This window comes from Pongo pygmaeus, chromosome 2 (assembly GCF_028885625.2).
Source record: "Pongo pygmaeus isolate AG05252 chromosome 2, NHGRI_mPonPyg2-v2.0_pri, whole genome shotgun sequence".
In the NCBI taxonomy this organism is placed as follows: domain Eukaryota; kingdom Metazoa; phylum Chordata; class Mammalia; order Primates; family Hominidae; genus Pongo; species Pongo pygmaeus.
The window spans coordinates 128,258,938-128,280,562 of NC_085930.1; the positions used below are offsets into that span (position 1 = coordinate 128,258,938).

The 21,625-nt window shown below is 34.6% G+C and overlaps 1 protein-coding gene across 2 annotated transcripts in view; it reads left to right on the forward strand.

Annotated features, from left to right (window-relative positions):
• TOP2B (DNA topoisomerase II beta) overlaps positions 1 to 21,625 on the forward strand; it is a 66,787-nt gene that overhangs the window by 36,365 nt on the left and 8,797 nt on the right. For both annotated transcript variants that reach the window (XM_054483090.2, XM_054483089.2), the window contains exons 16-31: positions 1,152 to 1,261; positions 1,584 to 1,676; positions 1,774 to 1,888; positions 3,631 to 3,752; positions 3,992 to 4,140; positions 4,691 to 4,922; positions 7,597 to 7,731; positions 8,355 to 8,555; positions 9,558 to 9,753; positions 9,898 to 9,989; positions 12,802 to 12,957; positions 13,101 to 13,184; positions 15,684 to 15,878; positions 18,676 to 18,820; positions 19,044 to 19,205; positions 21,016 to 21,220. In XM_054483090.2, coding sequence (XP_054339065.1) covers positions 1,152 to 1,261; positions 1,584 to 1,676; positions 1,774 to 1,888; positions 3,631 to 3,752; positions 3,992 to 4,140; positions 4,691 to 4,922; positions 7,597 to 7,731; positions 8,355 to 8,555; positions 9,558 to 9,753; positions 9,898 to 9,989; positions 12,802 to 12,957; positions 13,101 to 13,184; positions 15,684 to 15,878; positions 18,676 to 18,820; positions 19,044 to 19,205; positions 21,016 to 21,220 — 2,392 coding nt within the window. The remainder of the gene's footprint in view (positions 1 to 1,151; positions 1,262 to 1,583; positions 1,677 to 1,773; positions 1,889 to 3,630; positions 3,753 to 3,991; positions 4,141 to 4,690; positions 4,923 to 7,596; positions 7,732 to 8,354; positions 8,556 to 9,557; positions 9,754 to 9,897; positions 9,990 to 12,801; positions 12,958 to 13,100; positions 13,185 to 15,683; positions 15,879 to 18,675; positions 18,821 to 19,043; positions 19,206 to 21,015; positions 21,221 to 21,625) is intronic.

The window sequence follows — 21,625 nt, forward strand, 5'->3', positions numbered from 1 at the left end:
CTGGAGTGCAGTAGCATGAACACAGTTCACTGCCGCCTTGACTTTCCGGGCTCAAATGATCCTCTTGCCTCAGCCCCCCAAGTAGCTGGGACCACAGGCGTGTGCCACCACACCCAGTTCATTTTTGTATTTTTGTAGAGACGGGGTTTTGGTTTGTTGCCCAGGCTGGTCTTGGACTCCTGAGTTCAAGCCATCCACCCACCTTGGCCTCCCAAAGTGTTGGGATTACAGGTGTGAGCCACCATGCCTGGCTCCCTTTTTTTTTTTTTTTTTATAAATAATGTTAAATACCTAGCCAGTGTTAAAATTCCCCTGGACTGTATTAAAATTGTTTATTTTTAGAGTTTTTTATTTTTATTTTTATTTGTTTTTTTTGTTGTTGTTTTTATTTTTTTTGAGATAGAGTCTTGCTCTATTGCCCAGGCTGGAGTGCAGTGGTGGCATCTCGGCTCTCTTCCTCATGCGTTCAAGTGATTCTCATGCTTCAGCCACCCAAGTAGCTGGGATTACAGGCATGTGCCACCACACCTGGCTATTTGTAGTAGGGGCGGGGTTTTGCCATGTTGGCCAGGGTGGTCTAGAAGTCCTGGCCTTAAGTGATCCTCCCACCTCAGCCTCCCAAAGTACTGGGATTACAGGCATGAGCCACCATGCTTGGCCTGAGTTTGTTTGTTTTTTTCCAAAGTCGGGATCCAAGTAAGGTCCACACATTGCATTTGCTTGATAAGTTTATTAATATGGCATTTCTCTTTTTATATTTTTTCCTTGTAATTTATTTGTTAAAGAAGTTGGGTTGTTTGTTCTGTGTAATATTCCACATTCTGGATTTTGTTAATTATATTCCTCTAGTTACATTTAATACATAGTATTTTCCTTTGCTGTTATTTTCTGTTAACTGATGGTTAAATCAGAGGCGTGATCAGATTTGGGTTACATTTGTTTGGCAAAAACATTTCATAGGTAGCGTTGTGTGCTTTCATCAGGAAGCATCTGATGTCTACTTTGTCTTTAATTGCCTATTAAGTTTGATCAGTTAGTATAGGTGTTGCCAGCTTGATCCATCTATTACAACTTTTCCACCAGCTTTTCACTTGATGGTTTTAAACAGACATTGATATTCATGACTCACTTTTATTTTTAAAATTGTGCAGGATTGGGTACTAGTACAGCTAAAGAGGCAAAGGAATATTTTGCTGATATGGAAAGGCATCGCATCTTGTTTAGATATGCTGGTCCTGAAGATGATGCTGCCATTACCTTGGTAATTAAGTTAATTTTTTAAAAGCTTTTGTTAGCCATCCCCCTACCTTCTTTTCCTTTCCTCCCAGTCCTGGTTCCCTATGATAAGTCTCTTTTGAATGCTCAAGCTAGTTAATTTTAATTTTTCCCCCAGATGATGCTGTGCTTGTATAAACTTCTTTAATTGAAAGACCTTAGTTTAAATGTGTTTTTGATTAAAATGTTGTAAAATAACCTAATTTTCCAGAAATTAAGAATTAGTTATTGGCCACTTATACATTTTAATTTTGTAATGAAATTTATTTTATTTTTAATATGCAAAATCATTACCTGGAATCTTTCAGGCATTTAGTAAGAAGAAGATTGATGACAGAAAAGAATGGTTAACAAATTTTATGGAAGACCGGAGACAGCGTAGGCTACATGGCTTACCAGAGGTTAGTCTTAAAGAGTGGTGACCTGGGGGAAGAAGGAGAGAGAGACTAGAATTCATGCAGTAATAATGATAATATTGCTATATAACTTTTCTCTTAGCAATTTTTATATGGTACTGCAACAAAGCATTTGACTTATAATGATTTCATCAACAAGGAATTGATTCTCTTCTCAAACTCAGACAATGAAAGATCTATACCATCTCTTGTTGATGGTGAGTAATGTTTATTTAAAAACCTCATTTTTATATGTTATTTACTACAGTTTAATTTCATGTACTTTAAGTCATCCTTATGATACATATTAAATTTCTTACTTGAAATCTTGTATATGAAGAACTTATTCAGAGGAATTTAAGGCCTTTTTGATTTTGTTTTTGTTACATGTTTTCATAGTGCTGAAATCTTTAATATTCCTTAATTTGAAACTTTTAAACCCTTTCTGAGTTTTTCAGGAAAATTAACTTTAAAAGTCTTAAAGCTTTTGCCCAAGTTGTCTGCAGATTTTCTAAAATAAAAAGTAAGATGGAACTTAGATAATTTCTAAAATATTTATCAGAGATTAAATTTAAAAAAACTTTTATTCCATATTACCCAAAGCCTAATGCTTTAACTTAACCTGAAAAAAATTTAGGAACTATTTCTAATTTGAAAAAAATTTAGAAACTATTTCTTGTTAGTTGAAGCAGATTTTGATCTTCTATCTAGAACTTTTTTTTTTTCTCATAACCTTTATCAAGTTTGTTGATCTTGGTATTGCTTGGCTTTTCTGGTAACAGCGGATGATTCTACCTATCCCTCAAGTTCTAGCCACAAATTGCCTTTCTTCTATGAAGCCTTCCTAGCAATTCTACTCTAACTTGGTCTTAGATACCTAAACTTCTATGCCAATTATTATGTACCTCTTATTTTACCTTTGTTCATTTTGCCTCTGGAATTAGATTACAAAATTCTTAAAGCAGTTGCCATATTTTATCATCCTCATGTTTTTACATACTCTGGGTCCAGTATGATTACAATGATAGCATATACTGAAAAGATTGTTACTGTGCTTATTGGCCTAGAGCAGGGGTGTCTAATCTTTTGGCTTCCCTGGGCCACATTGGAAGAGGAAGAATTGTCTTGGGCCACATGTAAAATACACTAACACTAACGATAGCTGATGAGCTTAAAACAAAAACAAATAAAAAACAAAAATAATCACCAAAACAAAACAAAACAAAACAAAACAAAACAAAACAAAAACCTCATGATGTTTTAAGAAAATTGACAAATTTGTGTTGGGCCACATGCAGCCCGCGGGCCACGGGTTGGACAAGCTTGGGCTAGAGCAAGAAGAATGGTAAGGGAACAGAGTGATTTGCTCACATTGTTTCATGCAATCCTTATAACTATATTAGGAAAGTAATTATTTCTATTACTTGGATGAGGATACAGACTTACTAGTTATTTGCTTAGTCACATGGTAAATGGCCAAGTTGAGAAGAATATACAGATTAGTGAGATTCTAAATCCTTTATTCTTCACTACCACAATAAACCGCTTTTTATAAGGGTTTTCCTGATGTGGGATACTTAGAATAGATTTCAGGCTCCTTGATGGCATGCTGGCAATTTAGTTTGCTACAAATGGCGTTTTGGTTGTTTGAGTGTTTGGAAACCACTGTTAAAGGAGTTTGGTGCCACTAGGTGATTCTTTAAGGCCAGAATGTTGTCTTTCAGTTGGCAGTTCACTTTTGGAGTAGATGGAGATGGCATAAAACATCTTAGTATATACCTGCAGATGGCTTTCTGGGAAAAAAAAACAAACGTGTTAGTATGTACTCACTTTGTTACAGAATCTCAAGTAACAATTTTACTGGTATTCTTGAAAAGCAAATTGTATCTTTGCTTTATTCCCCTGAATTGTTACAACTATATCTTGAAGTAACATTTTAAAAGAGCTCTTTTAAAAATAGGCTTTAAACCTGGCCAGCGGAAAGTTTTATTTACCTGTTTCAAGAGGAATGATAAACGTGAAGTAAAAGTTGCCCAGTTGGCTGGCTCTGTTGCTGAGATGTCGGCTTATCATCATGGAGAAGTAAGCATTAAGATTGGAATCAATTGAGAACTGTAATTATTGTCTTGAAGAATGATAATTATGCATAGTATTTTTCCTTTAGTAAAGTCTTTGGAAATGTAAAAGAATTAAGAGAAGAATATAAAGATTAGTGAGATTCTAAAGCCTTTATTCTTCACTTGGATTTTAATTCAAGTTCGGGAGTAATTATAGAAAATTTAGAATATTAATGTTATGTTCTGCCTTCTTCTGTTGTGTAGCAAGCATTGATGATGACTATTGTGAATTTGGCTCAGAACTTTGTGGGAAGTAACAACATTAACTTGCTTCAGCCTATTGGTCAGTTTGGAACTCGGCTTCATGGTGGCAAAGATGCTGCAAGTCCTCGTTATATTTTCACAATGTTAAGGTAAATATTTGCTGATATAATGGTATAAAGTTTGATTTGATTTGGAACCAACTAACTAAATGTTTGATGGAATTATAGCTGTGGAGAGATGTGATTGTCTGGTTATTCTACTTAGAAGGTGAATATTCCAAGTTATTTGACCACAAATAGAATGAAGTCTATTGACCTTAATTTTTATGAATTGTTGGTGAAATCAGTCCTAGTGAATTAAGGATGTTTTTCTCACCAACTTTACTCTTTAGGCTGAAGATGGGTTATGTACTTTATTTAGAGTAATAGGAAATTCTTAAAAAGTTATCAATATTAAATCAGGTAGGTAAGTACATAAGTAAAATAGGACTGTTTTATTCTGGGCTTGTAACTGAGAGAAAGATGCATTTGAATAATACAGTTAGGCAAATTTTATTGTTAAGCAGATGTAGTCAAAATTATTAAAAATGCATTCTCTTTAAAAGATTTGTTTTTGCAGTGTGAAGTTTTTAATTATGTATAAAGTTTTCTTTCCCAAAGCCGTCACATTTTTTCATTTGCTTCTTTTTGTTTTCATTAGCTCTTTAGCAAGGCTACTTTTTCCTGCTGTGGATGACAACCTCCTTAAGTTCCTTTATGATGATAATCAACGTGTAGAGCCTGAGTGGTATATTCCTATAATTCCCATGGTTTTAATAAATGGTGCTGAGGGCATTGGTACTGGATGGGCTTGTAAACTACCCAACTATGATGCTAGGGAAATTGTGAACAATGTCAGACGAATGCTAGATGGCCTGGATCCTCATCCCATGGTAATTATTTGGAACTTATTGTTTATTTAACAAATGATAATGTGTAAACTACAAAGTCCAGTCATTTTAGAAAAGTAATGGAACACTTATTTTAGAACATACTGTAGACCATAAAGACCTAATTAGGGTATAATTTGATATGTGCCTACAGTAAAAAGTATGAACTTTGGAATGAGTTTTGGAGGTAAGTTTCATGGGGAGAAACTGTTTATTTAAATTTAGAAACACCTCATATTCCAGGTTTTCAAACCTCTAAACCATATATTAATAGAAAACAATCCTTTTCTGATAAAATTATGTGTAACCTTGTTTCTGTTCTCAAACTACCACTTATTAGTTTGTAAGGATGCTTAATAAAAACACATTGTATTCATTAGTGTACCATTTGTAAAAAGACAAAAAACAAACTAGCTTGTATATATTTTAATATATCCTCAAGGCTGGGCGTGGTGGCTCACACCTGTAATCCCAGCACTTTGGGAGGCCGACGCATGTGGATCACCTGAGGTCAGGAGTTCGAGACCAGACTGACCAACATGGAGAAACCCCGTCTCTACTAAATATACAAAAAAAATTAGGTGTTACTCGAGCTCACGCCTGTAATCCCAGCACTTTGGAGGCCGAGGTGGGTGGATCACCTGAGGTCAGGAGTTCTAGGCCAGCCTGGCCAAACCAGGTGGAACCCTGTCTCTACTGAAAATACAAAAATTAGCCGGGCGTGCTGGAGGGCACCTGTAATCCCAGCTACTTGGGAGGCTGAGGCAGGAGAATCGCTTGAACCCAGGAGGTGGAGGTTGCAGTGAGCCGAGATTGCGCCACTGTACTCCAGCCTGGGGAACAGAATGAGACTCCGTCTCCAAAAAAAAAAAAAAAAAAAATCCCCATTTTTTTTTTTTTTTTAATGTTTGTTCTTTTCTTGTATCATTCACTCTGCTCAGACCTCCTCCAAGAAAAATGTCCTTCCTTCCTCCCCATGATTTAAAATTACCTGGAGAAAAGTGTATTTTTATTACCAAAATGATAATGCTTATTGTAGAAAATATAGATAAGCAAAGAGGAAAAAAATCCATAAACCCACAATATAGAGACAATATTTTGATGTATTTTTCCAAGTTTTATTTCATTTTTGTATTTTAAAATGAAAGTTATTCTTTAGCAATAAGACATATGTGCTTTTTCTCTTAAATACTTTAAAGTACTTTAAAATATTTCTAACATAAGCATCAAATTTTTAATGATAGTGTTTTACTGAAATGGTTTTGGATTTTTTAATGGATTTTAGATTATTAAGATAGTGTATTTGATCAATACATGGTTCCTATGTGCCTATGATGTGTATGAAACTGTGCTAAGTGGTGAGATAAAGAGCTATGGTTTTTGTCTTTGAAAAGTTAAACAGTTGTCAAGACAAGACATCGAAGCATCAAGGCTTGAAGTTTAACAGTGACAAACGATATTGATAGTTGCTTGGTATGCCAGAAGAAATGTCCTATGCTATATGCTCAATTTTTTTTTTTTTTGAGACAGAGTCTCACTCTGTCACCCAGGCTGTAGTACAGTCGTGCGATCTTGGGTCACTGCAACCTCTGTCTCCCAGGTTCAAGCGATTCTGCTGCCTCAGCCTCCTGAGTAGATGGGGCCACAGGTGTGCGCCACCACGCCCGTCTAATTTTTGTATTTTTAGTAGAGACGGGGTTTCACTGTGTTGGCCGAGCTGGTCTCAAACTCCTGGCCTCAAGTGATCCGCCTGCTTTGGCCTCCCAAAGTGCTGGGATTACAGGCATGAGCCACTGTGCCCGGCCTATATACTCAATTTCTTAATGATAATAATGAATAAGAATTTTAGAATAGGCCAGGTGCAGTGACTCTTGTCTGTAATCCCAGCACTTTGGGAGGCTGAGCTGGGCAGGTCACTAGCTCAGGAGTTCAAGACCAGCCTGGGCAACATGGCAAAACCCTGTCTCTACGAAAATACAAAAATTAGCTGGATATGGTGGCACGCACCTGTAACCCCAGCTACTCGGGAGGCTGAGGTGGGAGGATTGCTTGAGCCCAGGTGGTTGAGGCTGCAGTGAGCTGATATCGCGCCACTGCACTCCAGCCTGGGTGACAAAGTGGAGACCCTGTCTCAAAACAAACAAAAACTTAGAAGAGGGAGAGAGGACTTGTAATTCAGTTGGGAAGGATGAGTAAGATTTATGTAGATGAATGATGAATGGAATGGGGTTGGGCCTGAATGTGTGTCAGGACTTGTGGATAGAGTGAAAGTGAGAATATTCAAAACAGTCAAAACAAAATATGGGAGAAGAGTAGCGGTTTTGTAAGACAAATCATTAGAGAAAAAATTGAAAGCCAGATTGGGTCCAGACTATGGAATGCTTTCAATGTAAGGCCCAAGGAGTTTGAATTTAAAGGATATTGATCTAGGGGAGAAGCAGGTGTAGGGGAAGTAGGCTGAAAGAAAGTACTGTTTTAGGAAGACTAGGAAAGATGATACTAACATTTTGAGATTGGAGGATGTTCAGGTTGTATTAACAGAAGCTATGCATTCAAGCTCAACTGATCAGTTGGAAAGGGACAGTTGAGGATGAGAAATTCTGTTTCAGTTGTGTTAATCTGTCATGGTACTGGTACTCAAGAGAGAAGTCAATGCTATTTACCTTTTTGTCTACAGCTTCCAAACTACAAAAACTTTAAAGGCACGATTCAAGAACTTGGTCAAAACCAGTATGCAGTCAGTGGTGAAATATTTGTAGTGGACAGAAACACAGTAGAAATTACAGAGCTTCCAGTTAGAACTTGGACACAGGTCAGTGTAAATATGTGATCTGCCTGAGGGAAGGGCAGTGTATTAAGCAATTTTTTCTGGTAAGGATGATTCCACCATTGTTGGTCCTAAGCGTGCGTAGTGTTAAAAAATTCCTGTACCTTCTTTTACCCTTCAGTTGAATTTGTGCTTTGAATATTTAAATAGTATTTATATCTAAGTAGCGTAGTATGACTTATGTTAGATAAGGCTTTTATAGACTATTATCTTTGTATTTATCTTAAAATGAAAGGAGTAGAATATGACAGTGTTTTTAATTCTTGTAAATATGGTCAGTAAATTCATGTCAGTATCAGCTTTACAAATCTAAAAGCATGCATGTCATCTCTTGTCAGTTCTAGTTGATGTCATCCTTTTCATAGTCAGCCTTTATCTTGCCCTTTAGAGTATGAGTGGGTCAGCACCATTACTTCTCATGTCTTTTCCCACCACTGAGATCCCTATATATTGCCTTCTATACTGATTGGATAGGAGATGATAGAGATCGAGGTTTCCTTTTTAATTCCCCATGAGAGTTGAGAATTTTCAAAAGACTGTATGACTTGTAGTATGAGAACATGAGAGTGTGTCATGAAAAGAATCACTAATTTTTAAATCTTTTATAGGTATATAAAGAACAGGTTTTAGAACCTATGCTAAATGGAACAGACAAAACACCAGCGTTAATTTCTGATTATAAAGAATATCATACTGACACAACTGTGAAATTTGTGGTGAAAATGACTGAAGAGAAACTAGCACAAGCAGAAGCTGCTGGACTGCATAAAGTTTTTAAACTTCAAACTACTCTTACTTGTAATTCCATGGTAATTTATTAGATTTACTGTTAATTTAATCTTTCTTGCATGGTATAAGTCGGATTATTATAATTGGTTTCATGATGGGAGTGGCTATAGTAAGCCTGAAGGCATTTTTTTTTTTTTTTTTTAAATCCTGCAGATTTGCTGAAGATTCTAGGGGCACATTTCTTCTAGTATTGTCCACTACCCTTACTCTCAACTCTGTGTTTATGCATCTGGGCTTGAATACACAGGATACACACATCTTAACACACATTGACTAAACGTTATGAGAGTGGTTATTGCAGGGCCTTTGTGTACTTTATGGCCATCTCTATTAGCATTTTAACTGTAGAGTACTCTAATCTGCTTTATTAAACTTGCACATTTATCTTTATTTGTACAACTGGGGAGGAAGGTAGAAACTAAGTGGGTGATTCAAGTTCGATTCCAAATTAGCTTTTAGATCTAAAAAGGTAAAAAAAGTTCAGCAGTAGTACAGTGGCTGAGAAAAAGTGCCATAATCCGCTGAGAAAGGCTGATGGAAGAAAGAAAAAGGATAGAGAGGAGTTTGGGTGACTGGATTATAGCACAAGTAGATATAAAAGAGAGAGAGAAAGGGGACAAATGTGAATACACAGAATATATGGGGGAGGAAAAACTTTAACATTTTTAAACTTAGCAATAGAATATGTATGTTTTCAGTTTGGGGAAAAATCATTTTTGTAGGTGGTTTTATGGCTACTTTAAGAGCCCTTTTTTTAAGGCCTATTTTTGTCTTTCAAAATTATTCCTAAATACTTTTGTTGTTGTGAGAATTGAATTTATCGGCTTGTAGTCACCAAAGAAATATTTACAGAAATGTGCTTAATAGTCTTAGTTCTGTTTAATGGTTTTTAGGGGTAGTCTGTGTTCACACACATGCATTATGGTTATATATTATGGTTATTTTAAATATTGTAGATGTTATATAAGTTAAAATACCAGTACAGATCTATATGATCTGCAAAATATATGTGTTTCGCTTAGGTACTCTTTGATCATATGGGATGTCTGAAGAAATATGAAACTGTGCAAGACATTCTGAAAGAATTCTTTGATTTACGATTAAGTTATTACGGTTTACGTAAGGAGTGGCTTGTGGGAATGTTGGGAGCAGAATCTACAAAGCTTAACAATCAAGCCCGTTTCATTTTAGAGAAGATACAAGGGAAAATTACTATAGGTAAGATACAACCTTTAAAAATTTGAACATTAGTTAAAATGGAAAAAAAACTTTATTAATAGAAGACATTTTTATCAGTAGAATATAAGCAAATACAAATTGAATCTCTTATCTTGATCCTAACTTTATTTTTCCCTCACATAGAGAATAGGTCAAAGAAAGATTTGATTCAAATGTTAGTCCAGAGAGGTTATGAATCTGACCCAGTGAAAGCCTGGAAAGAAGCACAAGAAAAGGTAATCATTTGCAGAAAAAGACATTCAGAGAAGCTTTTAAAAGGAACTTCCAAAACAAACAAAAATTCAACCCCTAAATTTTAAATTTAGTACTACTAAAGGTGCTGAGTTGTCTGTTTAAAGTCTTCTGTTTATCCACAGAATAGATACAGTACAGGAATTTATAGTACACACCCACCACAAAGCACTTGGCCAGTGTGATTCAACCAGAGCCTGGAGAAATGACTCCAGGTGTGAGAAGGTAGCTCAGTCTCCTTGACCTTTTTTCCTGAGTCTGCCATTGAAAGGTGTTGTGGTGGTGGTTTTTGTGAGGTACATGTGTATTATCTGGGAATCAGACTGGTCACACCCAGAATCAGCCTATGTTCACAGTATGGCATCCAGTCACCACTCACTTGATCTGGTTTTGGTTAATACTGGGAAGACAAGAGACAAAATGTTAATTATTATGGACAGTATTTATCAAACACCAAGCTCTGCCTCATGCTTAGATTTTTAGCCAGAGATTTAAACCCTGGAACTTCAGATTAAAAGTCTGATGTTTTATTAAGTAAGTTGCCCATTGCAGATCACAAAATAGTAATAATAGTTAAATGAATGGGATATTGAAACTTCGAGATTCCCCTCAATTAGCTTTTTGATGTTTTGTATAACTAAAAGAAAAATTTAAACAACAGTACAGCATTGTGATTGAGAACAGAAATTTATTACAGAAGGGGAAGAAAAGTTGAATGATTAATTTTTTGGATATTAGATTATTTTGTGCATATATGAGTCTGATAACATTAACATCTTTAAAACATAGTTATAATTATGTGACATAACTTGAACCTTTAAACTTCCCTGTACTTGAGTTCTCAATCATAATGTTTTTATATTTTTTATCAAACTACATTAAAATATTGCTTTTGTTTACATTTTTCAGTTTGAAGTCAATAAAAGCCATATATCAAAGTGAGTAAAATTAGACTAAGTTATATAGAATAGCAATTACATATTAAGATAATAGGCTTATTCATTATTTGAAGAAAATTCGGTAGGACAAGATGGGCGCATTCAGAATTAAGATGATAGAAGCCCTTTGTTTTCCTCTTAATGTGTTTTATTGAACCCCAAATTATGGTTTCTACAACACTTGCCCTTCTGTATCACCGTTGGTTTAAACTATATGTTTTTTTTAAAAAAAGTAACTAGTAAGCTGGTGAATTTTTAATGCTTAGTCTTAAAAGATAAAGATTTCTACAGTGTCAGAATGTCCTTCTGGTGAAAGTAGAATTTATGCATAAAGCCTAGCTTGATTTCAGTTATTGCATTACCACCATCAGAATTTTTTCAGCATCTTGGCCATGTGTACATTTTGGAGAGTTCAGGTAACAAAAGGAACTGCTCTTACAAGAGTGTCCTATTATACAGAGTTGGAGAAAAGAGAATTATAAAGTAGCTAATTAGAAGATTAAAGTTTTTTATAAAGCATAATGGAATTTTGTCATTCGAACTTGCAAAGTTTATTTTTTTTTAACTTCTGGAAGTGTTCTTAGTCATATTTCTGTTAACAGTGATAGATACACATATTCATAGAACACTTCTTAACGATACTTTGGGTGTAGTCAAAACCTAGATCTAATAGACTAGACCCACTAAATGTGGGTCTAAACAGGATTTTGTTGCATCCTAGTGATATTTTTATAGTTGTCTAACAACCTGAATACTCCATAGAAACAAGCTGTTTCATGAAGAATTTTTCAAAAGTGTAGAATTATTTGTTGTAAGTTATCTAGGTACTTATTAATCATCTATCAACTCAATAATAGCATTCTTTATTTGGCTAATGTGGCTTAATCAAATTTATAGTTTTTGTTTATATAATGAAGCATCTTGCTTTGCAATTTTAATTTTTATCTTATTTCTGAAGTACACCTAAACTGTACTTTGTGTATATACATTGTTTTGCTTACAAATTTTAGTTATAAAGCTTTTTTTTTTTTTTCCTCTTTTGGTTACCAAAAGTAAACTTTTTGCTTTATGGAGTGTCATGGTTAACTCAGTCATTTTAAGTTAAACAACTTAGATAAAATTTTATTTAATGGCTATTGTTATTTTAAAAAATTTAAAGGTGATATCACCTAAAATAACTTTTATTAAATTCATTGTATTTTGAAATTTAATATTAGCACAAAATAATTTTTTTGTTGCAGCTGTTTCTATAGACAAGGGCCTGATGAATAAAATTTCAGCAAAACCCTGACGAAATTCTTACTCTAACTCACCAACTCTTAAATTCTTAAGTGGACTTTCTCTGAGTCCTGACATGAATATTCTGGCTTTAGAGAAGTTTTATTAAGAATTCACCCTCAGTGAGTGAATGTACCTTAACATATTTATTATAACTGTAAAATAATTTTCATAACTGGTATTTATTTTGTATTTCAGATTGTTCATTCACTCACCAGTATAAAAATCTGACAAGATGCAGTGTAAAACATTAATTCTACTCTATTAACTTTAAAATGTGGTATCCTCTCATTTTGTTACTTAGTACCTGAGGAAATCAGTTAATTTTTCATCAGATTCCTGGATAAATAGGGATAGTGTATACCATTCCTTCTGAAGATCTTATTGTGCGTCTTTAGAAAATTTTAAACTTTTTATAAGGAAATATATTTTTATAGGTAATCCAAAATAACCCCACCATCCTGAAGATGTAGCAGTTATAGTGTAGCACTTGTAGAATTTTAAACTAATTATTCAATAAAATTCAACATTAATTTGATACTATACAAGACTTTAATATACAGTTTGTTATTTTTTACAGGCAGCAGAAGAGGATGAAACACAAAACCAGCATGATGATAGTTCCTCCGATTCAGGAACTCCTTCAGGCCCAGATTTTAATTATATTTTAAATATGTCTCTGTGGTCTCTTACTAAAGAAAAAGTTGAAGAACTGATTAAACAGAGAGATGCAAAAGTATGAACTTTTGTGGGTTAAATAGTTTGAGACTATTTCAGTGTTATCTGTATCTTTTTCTTTTTCCAAAAATAAGTATTTTGATTTATTCTTCATACGTTTTAAAACTATTGAATGTTTAAACTGTACTTTTTTTATTGTAGGGGCGAGATGTCAATGATCTTAAAAGAAAATCTCCTTCAGATCTTTGGAAAGAAGATTTAGCAGCATTTGTTGAAGAATTGGATGTAGGTTAAGTCTCTATTAAAATTTATTTGGAAAAGTAATGTTTATGAACAAGAATGAAATTCTTTTAAGTGATCTTAAAGTTTTCTTTAACTCTGTGAAGGTTAATGTGTTTATAAGTTGAGTTAGGATTAAGCTTCTAGTTATGTGAAGTTATAAAGAACTTCTTGTATGGAGGAATTTAAATGCTATGAAACTGAAATTTAGGATAAATTAAATCTGCTTTCAATTAGTTAAAAATTTTTAACTGATTTTTAGATTAAATAATTGATTCAGTTTAATGTTTTCCTGGAAAGAGGTAGGGCTAATATATGTGTATAATTGAATGTAAGTACTTTGATTTTAGGAGTAGAATGATAGTCTCTTTATATTTATAACAGATATTTCAATATTTGATTGTTATAACATAGTTTTTTCCAAGTAGAATTCTAATTTAAAAAATAAAAAAAGTAGAGATAAGATGTAAAAAGCACACCTTTTCTAAAATTGCCCACTTAAAATATTAGAATTAATGGTAGCATTATGAATATCTGATTTTTGAGTAGCAAAATGTAAAATACCATTTATTACTCATATTACTTTTTTTTTTAAAGTTGCTTTATTGATTTATTGTCTACATGCTCTACTTTTACCTCAATGGTCTAAGTCAGAATTAGAACTCTTAAGAACAAGTGTGGTAAATTAGCTGCCTAAAATAATTTAGAATTTTTTAGTGCTATTTTTCTAGGCTCCCTCAATGATCTTTCAGGTGCTGCAATGTGAGTCTTCCTTGTTTTGTGCTTTCCGTATATTGATCATTAATTAGTTTTTTTGCACATTTTTTCCTGCTGAGTTATAATTTATTTAAAAATTATTCATTAAAAATGAAGCCATCATATATTAAAAGAAAAATTATTCCTAATATTATTGATATCCTGATATTGCTTTAAATTTGATCACTAATATAGTGAAACACAGGAAACTTTTGTGGTTATGCCTGTACATTTCCTCACTATTGAAAAGTCGTCATTCAAAACAACCCTAGCAAAAAATACTCTTTCACTTTTAATTTATCATATTTTATTATTTGGCAATTAATGAAATAGGTCCAAACAACTTATTTAAATTCTGGATGTATTTATTTTTAACATTTAAAAAGATTTAGACTTAAATTTCATGTCTCTCTGTATCATTTAAAGTCTAATGATAACATTAATTGAATATCTATTGTACACTGGCACAGCCTTCTATGTAATGCTTAGAGTGACCCTCACCACAACCTCAAATGAATGAGGTTATCATTAACCTGTATTATACAGATAAGGATCCTGAAGCTTGGAGAGGTTAAGTCACTTTCTTAGGAATTATATCATTATAGAATTAATCATCCTCTCAGACACCCACTTTCCTCATCTATAAAATGGGGATCACCAGATTTTTTAAATGCCTAGCACATGGTGGATGCTCTATAAATTATCTGGCTTTTTTGTTTTGTTTTATTTTGTTTTTTTGAGACAGGGTCTTGCTCTGTTACCCAGGCTGGAGTGCAGTGGCACAATCATGGCTCATTGCAGCCTCAACCACTTGGGCTCAAGCAGTCCTCCTACCTTAGCCTCCTGAGTAGCTGGGACATGTGTGCCACCACATCTGGCTAATTTTTGTATTTTTGTGTAGAGATGAGGTTTTGTTATGTTGCCTAGGCTGGTGTCAAACTCCTGGGCTCAAGTGATCCACCTACCTCAGCCTCACAAAGTGCTGGGATTACAGGTGTGAGCCACTGCAACTGGTCTCTGTTATTTCCTGAGGATACATAACTAGTAAGTGGAAGTGCAGTTGAAATCTAGAACTATCTGATTTCAAAGCTTGGGTAATTTCTATTAAATTGTTGTGCTACAAAGATCTTTTAAAAAAATCTCTAAAATGTCATTTTTTCCTTGTGCCTTTCAAAGCCTATTTTAAGGAATAATTCTGGTAAATGCAAAATCTAGGATATTAATCATGATTATGTCCTAATTTATCATTACATAGACCCGCCTATGTTCAATCTAACTATATTGGCACTTTTAACTTCTCATACTTTCTGACTTTAATTTACATTTAGGAGGTTTTTTTCATATTTTCTATTACGACTAAAGCAATAGAAAAAAATAGCTTCATACTTACTAGCAGAACTGCCTTTGTATATGATTTGCTAGGATTTTGATGATACTAGGTTATCAGAGGTCTTGATTCCATAATATATCATGGGATCCGAGAATTGGCAGAGACTTCTTAGGTCATTTAGTCACTATTGCCCCCCTCATATTACAAATAGGAAACTAGTTAGATGAATTGGGATTACAATCCAGGTCTTCTGATTTAGAATTCTTTATTTTTTTTCCATTATTTAATCTTGAATTAGATAAGTTAAAAGGAAAGCTTTATTCTTTACTGAGTGAATAACATTTGTTTCAATATTTAATGAAGTAGTGATTATCTTTTCTAAGAAGTTATGTTCCTTCTGCCTTATAATTATACTTTAGAAAGTGGAATCTCAAGAACGAGAAGATATTCTGGCTGGAATGTCTGGAAAAGCAATTAAAGGTAAAGTTGGCAAACCTAAGGTGAAGAAACTCCAGTTGGAAGAGACAATGCCCTCACCTTATGGCAGAAGAATAATTCCTGAAATTACAGCTATGAAGGCAGATGCCAGCAAAAAGTTGCTGAAGAAGAAGAAGGTATGACATACCTCTTGTCATTGATAGACTCCTATAATGAAATATATGTATAATTTAAAAAATTTTAATGCGTGTTTAAATCATGCTTTGTTTTATTCAAAATATATTTCAATGGTAATAGGAAATCCTTCTATGACAGCAGTTGATCTATAGAAGGAAAACATATTGGTAAAGGATCACATATTGTAAAGAGCTACTTAATTCAGCTTTTAAAGTGAGAAATAGAAACACTCCACTCAGCTGCCTTCTAAGTTAAAATCTTGGAAGCCGGCCAGGCGTAATCCCAGCACTTTGGGAGGCCGAGGTGGGCAGATCACGAGGTCAGGAGATCGAGACCATCCTGGCAAACATGGTGAAACCCCGTCTCTACTAAAAAATACAAAGAATTATCTGGGCGTGGTGGCGGGCGCCTGTATCACAGCTACTTGGGAGGCTGGGGCAGGAGAATGGTGCGAACCTGGGAGGCGGAGCTTGCAGTGAGCCGAGTTTGCGCCACTGCACTCCAGCCTGGTTGACAGAGTGAGACTCCGTCTCAAAAAAAATAAATAAATAAAAATAAAAATCTTGGAAGCCAAAACAAAACAAAACAAAAACCTCCAAAAACCCAACCATAAGTATATCAACTTTAAAGGATAAACTTTAGTTCTATATCATAATCCATTAAAGAAGACTTAGAGTGGGAAAGGGTCTGTTTGGCTTACAAAGTACTCTGTCATCTTTTACTATTTACTTGTTTTTGTCCTTAAACTACTAAGCACATCCTATGTCATTGGCACTGATAGGTGCTATTGAGGATTTAAAAAAAAAAATGGCATTGACCTAACCTCAAGCAGGTTGACCAGAGTTAGCGAGAAGAAGGAAACATCAGAAAAAATGTTCAGAGCTGAGGAAACAGGGTGCATGTTGGTCTTAAAGAGGCTAATGTTTTTGGACAGGTTGATTTTTACAATCCAGAAAGTATACATTTAGATGTGTCCAACAAGTAGGTGGGAATATAGCCTCATTCTTACTAGAGCTTGGAAAATGAGCCTAAAGAGCTAGAGTTAGAGATTGGAGAGTTCTCTGTGCAGAGCTAATATTTGAAGCGTAGGTGAATTTTGACACCAGAGTAGGCTTTCTCTTCTGTTCTGATAAACTCAGGTCTCTACTACTTTCCTCTTACTTGGCTCCCCACGGCACACAGCTTCATTTACCCAGACACTCTTGCCTGTCTCCTTCGGAAAATGGTTTCTTTTCAGTTGGCATTTGTCAGATTCATTTCTCAGCACTCTTTTCTCTACCTTATATGGTCCCCTCAAGTAACCTCATCTGTGCCCAGAGCTTATTCCATTCACACTGATGGCCCCTAAATCTATGTTCCTAAGCTATAATGCTTTCAGGAGTGCCAAGCTCATAGCCACTTGAATGCTTGAAGCCCATCAAACTCAGCATGTCTGAAACTGGACTCATTATCCTGATTTCAGAATCTGTTCTTTGCCTTCGCCCAGTTAATGACACTATCAGCCATCACTGATATAAGCCAAAAACCTGGGAGTTTTGTCATTTAATCAGTAACTAAGGCCTATTGACTGCCTACTAAGTAATTCCAAAATCCACCCCCTTATCTTGGTCCCCATTTGACATTGCCTTAGAATTTTGTGTTTTCTCTGAGATACTTCAAAGTGGTCCTCTTTACTCTCTCAGTTTCTAGTCATTTAATCATGTTTTCTCCCCTTTTCTACTTCATTCCTTTAAATTCTATATTTTACTACTAGAATGAAAATTCTAAAAAGTCAGTCTGATTGTTATGCTTAAAAATCTTCAGTGACTCCCCACTGACTATGCACAAATTCTTGGTATACAGTGTTAGCACCTGTATGCCTCTGTGTGTTTCTCCTCCTGGCTACTTTCTTCTCACTTTTCCTTGAGTTCTAGCAGAATATTTCCTATGTTTAAAAACCTAATTCTTTAAACATTTAATTCCTGTTAGATGGCTTTGTGCCTTCTGCCTGGGATGCCCTTCCCTCCTTAATTCCCACCTGGCAAACTTATGTGATTCCTTTAGAACTCAGTCAGAAAAGGTACTTCTCCATGGAGACTTTTTTGACCCTGCCTTGAGCAGAGTTTCTCACTTCTCCCCTTGGGCCATGGCTGTACCAGCCTCTATATTTGTTAATTGTATTGTAATGACTCATCATTGTTGTGTGCCTCTGTGTTTTTTGTTTTTGTTTTTGTTTTTTTTACCCCATGGTCTTAGGGTTAGGGTCTACCTTACAGTGCCTAGCAGTGCAAGACACATGTTACTTATTTTCCTTCAATAATTTGAAGATTTTTTTTTTTTTTTTTTTTTTGAGACAGTTTCGCTCTTGTTTCCCAGGCCAGAGGCTCGCTGCAATCTCCGCCTCTCAGGTTCAAGCAATTCTCCTGCCTCAGCCTCCTGAGTAGCTGGGGTTACAGGATTTTTTAATAGTATATAAAGGCCTGCCTGAGCTATAGGAACTTATTTTGCAGGTACCTTTTAGCTAGTGGTCTGGAAATCCCTCTGATAATCAAAAGCTGTCTTCTTAGTTTTTATGGTTGCTTCTAAGTAGCTGTCATTTCACAGAATGTACTGGAAAATTAGAGTTATATGCAATATTATTTACTATCGATAAGTGAAGTAAAACATGGTCTGATCAAAGTCAGCTGTTAGGACCTCATCAGAATCACTGTTTTTAAATTTACCTGATTTGAAGGAGCTATCTGTTGATTGAAACTATCTCTAAAATATGTGATGTTTTTATTTTTACTCGTGGCTTGATTTTCTTTTATTATGTAGGGTGATCTTGATACTGCAGCAGTAAAAGTGGAATTTGATGAAGAATTCAGTGGAGCGCCAGTAGAAGGTGCAGGAGAAGAGGCATTGACTCCATCAGCTCCTATGAATAAAGGCCCCAAACCCAAAAGGGAGAAGAAGGAGCCTGGTGAGAAATGATTATAGTTTTGTGTGTGTGTGAGAGAAAAAATATATGTATAGAGTATTACTAGATTCTTTTGATTCTGCTCTTTTTCTGGTAGTTGAAATAATGCCTTCAATTTTCATAAACGTTTATTTTATAATGAACTTTTCATTATAACAATTTTATTTTTACTAATGACATTTCTATAAATATGGATACATACCTTATTGCTATTCTTTTGCTTTAGGTACCAGAGTGAGAAAAACACCTACATCATCTGGTAAACCTAGTGCAAAGAAAGTGAAGAAACGGAATCCTTGGTCAGATGATGAATCCAAGTCAGAAAGTGATTTGGAAGAAACAGAACCTGTGGTTATTCCAAGAGATTCTTTGCTTAGGAGAGCAGCAGGTATTGTAACACATTTAATATTACTGTATATTATAGTTTAACCTGTATGTTGGTATTGTTAGTATTATCAGTGTTGTTTAAGTACTAAGCCATTAGTATTTCAGAAGTTAAAGTTAGAAAAAAGGAAAAAATTGCCTTATAGATTGGTCTTTCTAGCAAAGTTGGACATAAATTTCTCTAAAGTGAATCATGTTTCTTTACTGATTTTTATCATAAAGTTTGGTTTATATTCCTTCCACAGTTTTAAGATGTTTGGGAAAAAATGTACCTTGCCACAATACCAGCAATGATAGATCTATTAATATTAGAAGTGCTTTGTGGTTTTGTTTTTGTTTGGTTTCCTACTCCTTATATCATGAAAAATTTCCTCCTGCTTTAAAAGTCTGAGTACATAGTTCTCTTTTAGATAATGATAGTTGTATGGGTGAACTGCAGAATCCCATTTTGCTATTATAATAATATAGTACTTATAAGAATATAATTTGATCCTTCCTGAATTTTCATTAAGGAGAAGTGTTGAAGTTATTAACATCTAGTGAGTTCTCTATTTTGTACATTCTTCTGAAATTTTGTTATTTGAAAATTTGTCCTAATTTATTAAAATGAATGATACAACATTGTGGGTGTTTACCTCTGGGAAGTACATTTTTAATTATATATCAGACCTTAAATTCTTTGGTTCTGTAATCACCAAGTGATTGAATTTCTTTCCCTAGTGTACCTAGGTAGCATAATATAGGTGAATCTTTAATATGAGTAATTTAAGTTAAATGAAAATGGTTTATTACATTAAATGCTTTAAAACTGTATTTACATACATCAGAAGTGAAGTGCAAAATTAACATCCAAGTAATATAAAAATTTTATTCTGTAATACATGCTAGAAATTATAATCAAACATACTTGCTCTATGGCAATATGCCTTTCACTATAATTGGTATTTTTTTATGCATTGTATTATTGTTTTGTGAATATATTGAGGTCTTTATGTCTCCTGTCTTTTCTCATTCATCTAAAAAATTACTATCTTTGTTATTTCATAGTAAAACTAACTCTGAAGAGAAGATAGAAGTTTTTATCCAAAAAGTTAAGAGAAAGTTTAGGTGTCGGTACTGTGGCTCACACCTGTAATCTCAGCACTTTGGGAGGCTGAGGAGGGAGGATCACTTGAGGTCAGGAGTTCAAGACCAGCCTGGGTAACATGGCAAGACCCTGTGTCTAAAACAATTTTTTTAAAAAATCGGCCAGGAATGGTGGCACACCTGTAGTCCCAGCTACTCAGCAGGCTGAGGGGTGAGGATTGCTTGAGCCCAGGAGTTTGAGGCTGCAGTGAGCTATGATCATACCACTGCATTTCCTGCCCAGGCAGCAGAACAAGACTCTGTGTCAAAAAACAAGAAAGTTTAGCACTTTTAAAATAACTGTAAAATTTGTTGTTTGTGATTGCAAATATGGGAAACATTATATTTGTTGTCATTTGTATAATGGCTGTATGAGACAAGGCCATATTGACTATTTTCCTCAGCGTTTTTGATTAATTATTAAGTATATCAATAAGTACATTAGTTTATGCTCTCCTAACATGCACAGTATTATCTGGTAGTCTCCCGGAAAGTGTAAGACAGACATTAACACTACCAAAGAACTAAGGCCAAAGTTGTTGGCTTCTATTCTGTAAATGCTTGCTTTTTTTTCTTATGGTATTTTTAGAGATGGTTGGAATATACTTCAAATGCTTTATCAGTAATAATAATTCACGTATATAAAGCTAGGATTTGAGTTTAACATTCATTTTTATTTTTCCTCCTAGCCGAAAGACCTAAATACACATTTGATTTCTCAGAAGAAGAGGATGATGATGCTGATGATGATGATGATGACAATAATGATTTAGAGGAATTGAAAGTTAAAGCATCTCCCATAACAAATGATGGGGAAGATGAATTTGTTCCTTCAGATGGGTTAGATAAAGATGAATATACATTTTCACCAGGCAAATCAAAAGCCACTCCAGAGTAAGTAATGCTATTTAGTGATGTGGTATAGTTAGTTGTTGTAAACATTAGCCAAAGATATTATAGTGAGCTCTTCTAAGAAATTGTTATCTTTCTAGGCAAGTTCTTCTTCATGAAGGAATCAATCTTGTTAATATTGCAGCTGTTCCCATCACAGTTGCTGTAGTTTAAAGGAAGGATTGGCAAACTTTTTCCACAAAGGGCTCAAGAGTAAATGTTTTAGGCTTCGTGGGCCATATTGTTTCTATCACAACTACTTAATGCTGCCATTCTAGTAAAAAAGCAGCCGTAAACGATATGTAAATAAATCAGTGTAGCCATGTTGCAATAAAATATTATTTACAAAAATAGGCAGCAGGTCCATGGGGTATAGTTGGACAACCCCTGGTTTTGAGAAAAGTTACT